The sequence below is a fragment of the Orycteropus afer genome, unplaced genomic scaffold (genome assembly GCF_000298275.1).
Source record: "Orycteropus afer afer isolate SDZICR_OR568_19922 unplaced genomic scaffold, OryAfe1.0 scaffold00069, whole genome shotgun sequence".
Classification (NCBI taxonomy): Eukaryota; Metazoa; Chordata; class Mammalia; order Tubulidentata; family Orycteropodidae; genus Orycteropus; species Orycteropus afer.
The window spans coordinates 4,119,605-4,129,953 of NW_006921656.1; the positions used below are offsets into that span (position 1 = coordinate 4,119,605).

At 51.7% G+C, this 10,349-nt stretch overlaps 1 protein-coding gene across 1 annotated transcript in view; it reads left to right on the plus strand.

The window, feature by feature from the left end:
- FAM135B (family with sequence similarity 135 member B) overlaps positions 1-10,349 on the plus strand; it is a 171,398-nt gene that overhangs the window by 128,055 nt on the left and 32,994 nt on the right. The window contains exons 7-8 of the mRNA XM_007940571.1: positions 4,031-4,184; positions 6,320-6,369. Of these exons, the coding sequence (XP_007938762.1) occupies positions 4,031-4,184; positions 6,320-6,369 (204 nt within the window). The remainder of the gene's footprint in view (positions 1-4,030; positions 4,185-6,319; positions 6,370-10,349) is intronic.

A 10,349-nucleotide genomic window follows, 5' to 3' on the forward strand; every position in this document is an offset into this window, starting at 1 on the left:
GCTTCCTGGAGCAGACAAACGGACACTCGCACCTGTGGGAGGTGACGCCTCTGCTAATCCCTGTCTGCTTTCATTTCTGCTCAGGCCCAGCTAGCATACGTAAGACTCATGAATGCCTCCGTCAGAGCAAACGGGCCGTGGTTGGAAATCTGTTCCCCGCCAGGCCTGCTTTTGAGCCACATTCATGGCTGCCCGAGGAGCTTTCCCCAGTGGGATTTTAAGACTCGTTGCCTCTGCTGGCAAGCAGGGTGACCTGCGTGAGTCTTTCAGGTCTTTGGGCCTCAGTCTTTTGATCTCTATAATGGGGATGGTCCAGAAAGAACTCCAGGATGGAAAGGGAGAAAAGCAAGGAACAGAGGAGGGTCTAGGGTATGTTGTGTGTATGTGTGTGTGTGTGTGTGTCTATTTTCAAAATGGACATACATTTAAACCCACTGCTGTCAAGTGGATTCCCACTCACAGCACCCTGGGAGGACAGAGTAGAACTGCCCCACAGGGTTTCCAAGGCTGTCAATCTTTTTGAAATCAGAATGCTTCATCTTTCTCTTGTGGAGCAGCTGGTGGGTTCAAACCACTGACTTTTTGGTTAGCAGCCAAATACTTTAACCACTGTACTGCCAGAACCGCTTGAACATACATATCCATAAGAATATATGTATATGGCAGTATTCTAGAGAATCCACAAGGAATGAATGAGGTCAGGGCATTGGGGCACTCTCTGCTGTCTCCTTGGCAGTACTGTGACTGGTGACTTTACCATGTGTGTGCTTTACTTTGGAAGTCAAAGTCAGGGTGTCTTGTTTGTGTGGTGCTTACTGGAGACAAAATGAGATAAACAGATGGGAATGTTTGTGAGTGTTTCGGAAACAGTGGTTTCCTCTTGTTCCTCAGAGCCAGGAGGATGCCCCTTGCTTCACATAAGCACTGCTGGTCTTTCTCCATCTGAATTGGCTTCTTAGCCTTTCTCCATCTGGTCTTTCTCCATCTGAATCGGCTTCTTAACCTTTGACCCTAAGACAGATGACAATGGGAACATATGGCTTACCTGGGACCTGATGCACACAGGCACTCTTGTTGTTGTTGTTGTTATGTGCTGTCGAGTCGGACCCGACTCATAGCGACCCCTCCTTGGGTTGCCGAGGCAGTATCACTATGGAAGTAGATTGCCCAACTTTCCTTCTGAGGAGTGGCTGGTAGGTTTGAACCGCCAGCCTTCTGGTTAGCAGTCAAGTGCCTTAGGCACTATGCTACCAGAGCTCCCCATAGGCACTCTAGTGGACTGAATTTTCTGGTTGTGAAATGGGCATGTGTTTTGATCCCAAACCTTGTTAAATGTCATTCTTACATTCAAATGTGATGGGACCCATCCATCCCCTAACCCAAGCTCAGGTCTCAAATCTGAGGAAGAGAGGCCCTGAGGATGGAAGAGAGGTCCTGAGAGGCTCTGTCTTGGAGCCCGAGTCCGTGATGTGTGCCCAGACCCCTCTCCCATTCCCATTGGCCAGGCCACTCTCTGGGACTTTCCCTGTCTGGGAAGGGCTGCACACCAAGGCCACACGTCCTGCCCAGGGGTAGCACACATCCAGTGCTGGTCCATGCAAAAGCACAAAGACTTGGTCTCTGCCTCAAGGCAGGGCAGCCCTGTGGGGTCATGACTCGTCCAGACCTCCTCTGGGACCAGCTGAGGTCATCCTTGTGACTGTATGACAGGGTAGGTCTTCCCTGCCCCCCACAGTGTTCATCCTGAGACAGCACCCCACTGACTGCTCACACCTCTTTCCCCGAGAACTGGCCTAAGACAGTCTCAGGGTGACACAGCTGAGGCTTCATCCAGACTGCACACTATACACACTATACACTCTCATCACAATAGAGAGTGAGCATGGGCACAGCACCCTCACCTGCCCTCCTGGCGCTGTTGGGGGCTCAGTGGTATCCCAGGGGATGTGGACCACATTGGCTGACACTGGAAGGGTTGACACCAAAAAGACTGCCTGTAAGATGCTTGTGCATTGTTTAAGAATAAATTTATTAGTTTTAAATAAAAATATCCCTGGAGTTAGTTAAAACACAAAAACATTTTTGGTAAGCCCAGCTTACATGTATCACTGCACCTACAAGTCTAACACTCTATGCAAATGTACTCTGTGCACCTTCTAATGAGCTCTGGTCAGGGCTGTCATCATTACTCAGTTACAGTGACACTTCAAATCATGTGGTTTGGTCTGCATGTGATACAGGCATGCACTGTTGTTGCTGCCAGTGTTTTGATAGTCACTGATTTTGTCACATTTTTGGTGTTTCAGCTACAATATTGTGGTAAGTGGTATTTGTGAACCTGTATCAATAAATGTTTTGAGAATGAAGGAGGCATTAACGGAAAAAAGGAGGAGGGAAGTCAAGAAAGGCTTCTGCTCAGTTACTCATGATGTTCTAACTAATAATGTCATTCAACGTGGAGAGATTTTACACAACAGTTTTGTTGTTAGAATTTGCATAATCTAAGAAGGATTGCATTTAAGCAATTTATATCTATATTATAAATACATATTGATCTATGATTAAAATGGATAACAAACATGACTGAGGATTCTGTATGGTCGGGTAGGGGAGGAGGCCCATGGAGGGTGGTGACATCATGAGTTACTGCAGTGGATGACGCCCAGCCTAGTGAGGCCACTGCGACTCCCGCAGACCTGTCCCTCCCTGACGGGTCAGCTCAGCACTCAGATGGCAGCACCAGCAAGGAGCAGGGAAACCAGGAGAGGCAGGGGCTGCCGCACTGTTGCCAGCTGCTCAGACCGACTCACAAAAGCCACCAGAGCGTGGAAACCCAGTGATGCCTCCCTGGAGTTTCCTCCAGGCAGTAGGCAGGCAGCACAGCACTGTGGGTCCCAGCACAGCCACATAAGCCATAGACATCACCAGCAGGTCCTGTGCCCTGGAGTTTTCTAGAATGCTGCTCCAAAGCACCAAAATCCAAACCACTGCCTATTGAACTGGCTCCACCTCATGCAACCCCACGTGTGTGAGGGTGGAGCTGTGCTTTGTAGGAATTCCAGGCCTTCCTTCCGAGGTGCCTCTGGAAGGATTCGAACCACCAGCCTTTCCGTTATAGCGGAGTGCTTAACTGTTTGCTGCCTGGATCCCAGGACTCAGTATCTCCCATTTCCACCGCCTGAGAGATCACTCCCATGAGATCCCACCCTTTGTTCTCAGGAAGAAAAAGAAAGTCCCTCTTGAAATTCACCCAGAAAATCCTTCTGTCTTGGGTTTTGCAAGAAAGTCAGACTGTCCTATCCCTTCTTCATCGTGTCTGCGTCTCCACTGTGGACTGAAAGATGTGCTCTTCGCTGGAAGCCCCGCCTGTGTAATCCCACTGGTTTAGAACATTCCCGTGTGCACCTAGAGAGAACGTGCCGAGTGTTCTGGGCTGCAGGGATCCACGCGGAACCTCTCACACCCTGCACTTTGCACACTGCCTTTCCAACCTCCCGGCTTCTTCCTGTTTTACAAATACAGGCTTCTCCCTACCAGCACCACCGCCTTCTCACCTGCCTGCTGCAAGGCCCTTTCTCGGTCCCTCCCTGTCTGTGAGCAGGAGCCCACCTCTGGCTGCCCCATGACCTCTTCCCCTAGAGTGCACCTTGCAGGGGAAGGCACCTTGTAAGTGGATGCCATAAAGTTCTCACAAACCTGGGAGGCCAAGGCCACATCACCTGCAACCACCGTCCTCTTCATTGCCATCATTGTCGCCGTCACTTGCCATCATTGTTTTCAATGCTGCATTGTTTGAATGTAAGTGCAACGAGCCAGAGGTGGACAGATTTAAATCTTGCCCATGCGGGGGGTCGGGAGGATCCATCTGCCTGAGAACGAAGCGCTCGTCCCTTCCCCACGTTTCTGGGCCCTGGGCCTACATCCCCGCCGCCGGGCGTTCTGTGACTGTTGGTGTGGGTGGTAGCGGGTAGGGCCCTGTGTGGCCGGGCCAGGTGCAAAGCCCTCATGTGTGCTTGTGTCCTGCCCACAGGGGAGCTTCTACGTGCCCTCGGAGAACTGCATGCAGCACGCCTACAAGTGGCACCGCGACCTGTGCCACCTGCTGCTGCACGCGTACCACGGACTCCGTGCCTACTTCCTGCTGCTCATGCGGGATGTCCCAGAGCTGCAGCCCATGGAGCTGGGTAAGGGAGGTGAGCAGGAACAATCCAGCCAGCAGCCCACCCTCCTCTGTGGAACAAGGGTTCCAGGAAACTCAACATACTTTTCTAAATGTCACGGTAACAGGCATCATGGGTCGGGGAGGGGTTTCCCATACTCCGACATCCCATCAAGTAACACCCTCGAATGTGCAAACTCAGGGACTGAAGCCTGGATGCTCACAGAACAAAGAAAGAAGGCAGACAGACCATCCCGAGGACAGGCAAAGACACGCGCACCTCCCCGAACACGCATCCATTCCCTCCTTCGTTCACTCGCTCAGTACCGTGGGATTAATTCTGTCCACGTCTGCCTTGTGTTGCCGACTCTCTTCTAGGAGGAAATGCGGTTCACCCTGTTGTTGTTACTGGCTATCGAGTTGGCTGTGACTCACGCAAGCCTTATGTCCAACAGAACAAAATGCTGTCTGGTCCTGGGCCAGTGTCGTCTGTCCTCTCCTTATTTAGGCTGTAACGATGAGATTCCAACTTAAAAAAGCATGAACAATTTTAAGAAATGAAGGAAAGACCAGAGAGAGAGAGAGAGAATACACACACACACACACACACACATTAATCTAATGATTATAAAAGGAGTCCTGGTAATGCAATGGGTAAGCATTTAGCTGCTAACTGAAGGGTCAGTGGTTCAAACCCACCAGCCCCTCCACAGAAGAGAGGTGAAGCAGTCTGCTTCTATAAAGATTGACAGCCTTGGAACCCCTCTGGGGCAGTTTTACTCTGTCCAGTAGGGGCAGTGTGAGTCCAGATCAACTCGGTGGTGATTTAACAATTATAAAATCCTCTTAGGGACCCCTTTGATCTGGACTTCTGGAGGTGAACTGCCTCTTGCATATGAGTTTTCCAAAAATTCCACATCCTGAATCCCTCTAGCTTGACAGTGATCAAACTGAAGCCAGAGAGGTGAAGTGACTTGCCCAGGGTCACGGGGCAGTTTGTGGCAGGACCGTGACAGGCAGGTGGCGGTTCTGACCCCTGGCAGGTCCTTTATGCCATGGCACACTGACGTACTACAGCTGACACGACCTGGCTGTGTCCAGAGGCTTCTAGGGAGGCCTGTCCTCACAAGCCGTGCCTTGTCCAGGTGACAGGGACTGACCACAGTGTCCAGAACGGGCAGGGCTCAGTGCACTCCCACCTATGCGTGTTAAGCCACAGACCCCAAGAGGCTGCGGGCCCACTAATGAGGTGAGCACTGTGAGCCCACTGTCAGTGGCGTGGAAGGTCTTGATACCATAGGACCAGAGTCAGGAGAACGGGGGAGCAGACTTGGCACGGCCGCTGCCCTTCCCTGGGCTTTCAGTTTTTTACCTTTGAGATGGGGGGCACAATTCCATGGTTCTGTAAGTCACACAGACCTATCTCTCTGCATGGTGTGTACTATATTTTTATGCAGATAACGCATGACTGCTACGTTTGGTTGCCAAATGTGCCCTCCCCTGCGAGGTATTTTTGTAAGTGAGCTATGCCAATTCTTTTTTCACATGTTGCTGTAAAAAATAAAAATTAGCATAGCGCAATTATGAAAATACGGGGGGTAAGTGGGAGGATGCGACTGGCAAACAAACATAGAATGTGTGTGTTGTTTGTTTAAACACACAGTGTGTGCACCCGCACTCACAAAAACGCATGCAGATCCATGTTGGATACACACAGTGCTTGTGTGAACACGAGACCCTGTTGCTTCTCAGAACTGCATCCACGAGGTGGTGCTTACCTGTATCTGATACCCAACCACAAGGCTTCAAAGCAGGATTTTAGCAGAAACCCAGTTGCCGTGGAGCTGATTCTGATGTATGGTGGCCCAGGGGGTGCCAGTACATTGGGGCTCCACAGGGTGGCTGATTTTCTGGAAGTGGCCGCTCTGGGTGGGTGTGAACCCCTGACCTTCTGGTTAGCAGCAGCAGAGCAGGCTGACTGCACCACCCAGTGATTCCATAGCAGGACCACACTCTAAACGTGACCCGAGTGGGCAGGTAGCACAGATCAGAGTCGTCCTGGGATGTCAGTGCTGCCGGAAGCCGTGTTCCACATCTCACGGGGACTGCTGCTTGTCTGTGTGCACCTGTTTCATTGTATGGTGTATGTTTTCTTCCTAGAGGCCCTTGCTGTTGAGGAAACACTCTCTCAGCTGTGCTCAGAGCTACAGGTAATTAGAGACCTTGACCCCTCGGGTCTGGGTAGCAATGACGTAATTGCTTGCTTGATGTAGAAGGCAGAGATGAAAAGACAGGGCTGTAACTTCACACCGTTCATCAGAGCAAAAACTACTCTACACCCCGGTACTCAAAAGAGACACCTATTATGTGCCTAGCTCTAAACTAGATACTGTGGAAAACGAGGCAGCCAAACAGGACTTTGATTCCCTGTAGCAGAGAATACATGTATGTATTGGGCCATTACCTATTCATTTAATAAACATGTGTCAAGTAATAATATGAGCTTTTTACTGTGGATGATGGTAACTTTATACCTGTGCTCTATGGCCTCCTGCATGACCCACCAGGAGGCTGTCAGCAAAGGGGATGCTGACAACAACAGTGTGCACTTGCAAAAAAAATCTGTCCAGCGCATATGAAGAATCTGTGCTTAATGCACGCATGGCTAATGCATGTTGTTATTTACACTCCATGGGACACGTTCACAGCCTGTTGAGTTGGATGCTTTGGGTGAAGGTTGCCATGCTTATACTGTGTTGTTATTGTTGTGTGTTGTCGAGTCATTCCAACTCATCATGGCCCTGTTTGACAGAGTAGATCTGTCCCACAGGGTTTCTAAGGTTGTAATCTTTACGGAAGCAAAGCCCAAACCAATCCCACTGCCGTGGAGTCGATTCTGACCCACAGCGCCCCTAGAGGACACAGTGGAACTGCCCCACAGGGTCTCCAAGGCTGTCAATCTTCACAGAAGCAAAGCCCAAACCACACCCACTGCCGTGGAGTCGATTCTGACCCACAGCGCCCCTAGAGGAGACAGTGGAACTGCCCCACAGGGTCTCCAAGGCTGTCAATCTTCACAGAAGCAAAGCCCAAACCACACCCACTGCCGTGGAGTCGATCCTGACCCACAGCGCCCCTAGAGGACAGAGTGGAACTGCCCCAGAGGGGTCAGTCATTAAAGGAACCCATCCCCAGGTCTTTCTCCTGTGGATCTGGTGAATGGCTTTAAACCTCCAACCTTACAGTAAGCAGGTAGGCACTTCACTGCTGTTCTACCAGGGCTCCTTTCCTCACAGTAATGAGGCCAGTGCAGGTGGAAAGAAGTGTGGGGACTGAGGATTGGTGACACAGTGAAGAGAGTAGAAGCAGAACTCCAAGGAAGACCATCTCATTGCAGACCAACTTCTGTCCTTTAATCCAGGCTTTGTCAAGCCCACCCAGAGTGGCTGAGACAGCAAGTCTGCAAGTGGACCTTGGGTACCAATATCATCAAATGCTCCCCAGATGTGAAACATGCAGCAGTGGTTGAAAACCCCTGCTTTGGAGCATGCTATAAAGTTAGCAAAGTTCACTGCCACTTTTTGCCATTTCAACGTTTTACATGGAGTTATCAGAGTAATGAAGAGCCCTGATAGCACAGTGGTTAAAGTGCTCAGTTGCTAACCTAAAGGCCTCCCACCAGCCTCACTGCAGGAGAAGGATGAGTCACTCTGCTTCTATAAACAATACAGCCTTGTTGTTGTTGTTGTTATTTGCCGTCGAGTAGGCCCCGACTCATAGCGACCCCTCCTTGGGTTTCCGAGGCAGTATCACTATGGAAGTAGGATTGCCCAACCTTCCTTCCGAGGAGTGGCTGGTGGGTTTGAACCATCAGCCTTCTGGTTAGCAGTCAAGTGTCCTAGGCACTATGCTACCAGAGCTCCCATTACAGCCTTGGGCACCCTATAAGGCAGTTCTCCTCTGTCCTCTAGGGGCACTGTGAGTTGGAGTTGATTCCATGGCAGTGGGTTTGGTTTGGGCTTTGCTTCTGCAAAGATGACAGCCTTGGAAACCCTGTGGGGCAGTTCCACTCTGTCCTCTAGGGGCGCTGTGGGTCAGAATCGACTCCACAGCAGTGGGTTTGGTGGAGGCTTTGCTTCCATAAAGATTGACAGCCTTGGGACCCTCAGGGGCAGTTCCACTCTGTCCTCTAGGGGTGCTATGGGTTGTAATCAGCTCAGGGCAGTGGGTATGGTTTGGGCTTTGCTTCTTTGAAGATTGACAGCCTTGCAGACCCTGTGGTGCAGTTCCACTCTGTCCTCTAGGGGCGCTGTGGGTCGTAATCGACTCCACAGCGGGGGGTGTGGTTTGGGCTTTGCTTCCCTGAAGATTGACAGCCTTGGAAACCTGTGGGGCAGTTCCACTCTGTCCTCTAGGGGCGCTATGGGGTGGAATCAACTCAACGACATTGGATTTGGGTTGTTTGGACCAGAGCGATAAGAGCCCTGGTGGCACAATGGTTAAGCACTCTGCTGCTATCCAGAGGCTAGCGGTTCAAACCCAGCAGTGGCTTCATGAAAGAAGGGCCTAGTGATCCACTCCTGTAAAGGTGACAGCCTGGGAAATGCTATGGAGGAGTCCTGCTGTCACGTGGGGTCACTGTGAGTTGTTATCTAACAGCAGGCAGAGCACTGAGCCAATGGGAGGCCAGCCACTGATGTGCCTGGGAGGAGCAGAGTCCTCAGAGTCCCAGAGGGGGAAGCCCTGGAGCCCTGCTGAGGCGGGTGTAGGACCTGGCCTTCTGCACAGGCAACCTCCAAGGGGCTGGGGGCAAGGCCTCCACTATGAAACAGTGAGTTCAGAGCAGGGATGCAGCAGATGACGGGGGCTTCAGGGCAGGGAGCTGGGCTGATCATGAAGGGGCCTGCCTGTCTGGTCCCCCATGGAGCTCAGAGTAATCCCCCCTTCCCCACGTCACAGGGAGCCATGCGGCATGTCCCAGAGGGGCTGACAAGTTCTCTGGGCTAAGGACGGAGGGAGGAACACCTCCCGGGGTAGGAAGTGATGGCTACCTGCAGTTCCAGAGGGTTGAGGGCCCTAAGAGCCATGTACTGTGTATCCCTGAGGACGTGGCGTGTGTCACAGCAGCCCAGGAGGGGGCACTGACATACCCCACTCATGTTGTGCTGAGTGGACACAGGGGAGCGGTGTCTTGTTAGCCCCAGTACAGTCAGGGATGGCCCAGGACCTGAATCCAAGCCTCCCTGAGGCTCAGCCACACGTTAGTGTCGTACCATCCCATCTGCCTCCTGTAGTGGCCCCGGTGAGAGATTGTTGCTATGTGCCGTCAAGTTGGACCCGACTCATAGTGCCCCCTCCTTGGGTTTCTGAGGCAGTATCACTATGGAAGTAGATTGTTCAATCTTCTGTCCAAGGAGTGGCTAGTAGGTTTGAACCGCCAACCTTCTGGTTAGCAGTCCAGTGCCTTAGGCACTACACTTCCAGAGAGATTAGGTGGATAGAACTCAGGCTGCCAGTGAGGCCAGCACCTATATTTCACGGGCCATGCCCTGAGCTGCAGCAACACCTCTTGGTTTGGATAGACTTGGAGGCTGCACAGAAGACTTCAGGGAGGTGGCCGGTTGGTGACTGGGAGGAGCAGGGGTGGGGCGGCCCACTGGACATTTTGCTAAAGGGCTGGTCCTCATGGTTGGTGGTGAGAGTGGAAGAACCACACCCCCAGCACCCCAAAACTTGCCTGAGCAGAGTTGTCCAAGTCTGAACATGGCTGTCTCATAGACAGCCAGAAATGGAGGTGAAATGCCATGCAGGCTCGTGGTGGAGGATTGAAAACTGTTCCAGGTGCTTGAAGACATTTTGGAAACAGAACCCTATAGCAGTGCAATGGTTTACATGTCCCAGTGACTCTGATAAGCATTTACTGAGCACCTACTGTGTGCCAGTCAGGTGACTGTTTGTCAGAACAATGGAGGAGACCACTCAAGACATGGGGCCTCTGAGAAATGGATCTGTCTATAGATAAGGCAGAAGCTGCCAATACGGTCAGTGCTGGAATCTGGATGTGAGGTGGACCAGGGTCCGGGCCAGCACTGGAGGCCCTCAGGGGTGAGCCTGACACTGGCTGGAAGGTGTTGTGAGTGCCGTCCAGACGGGGGCTCATCTTCCAGCACTTTATTGGACAGCATGCCCT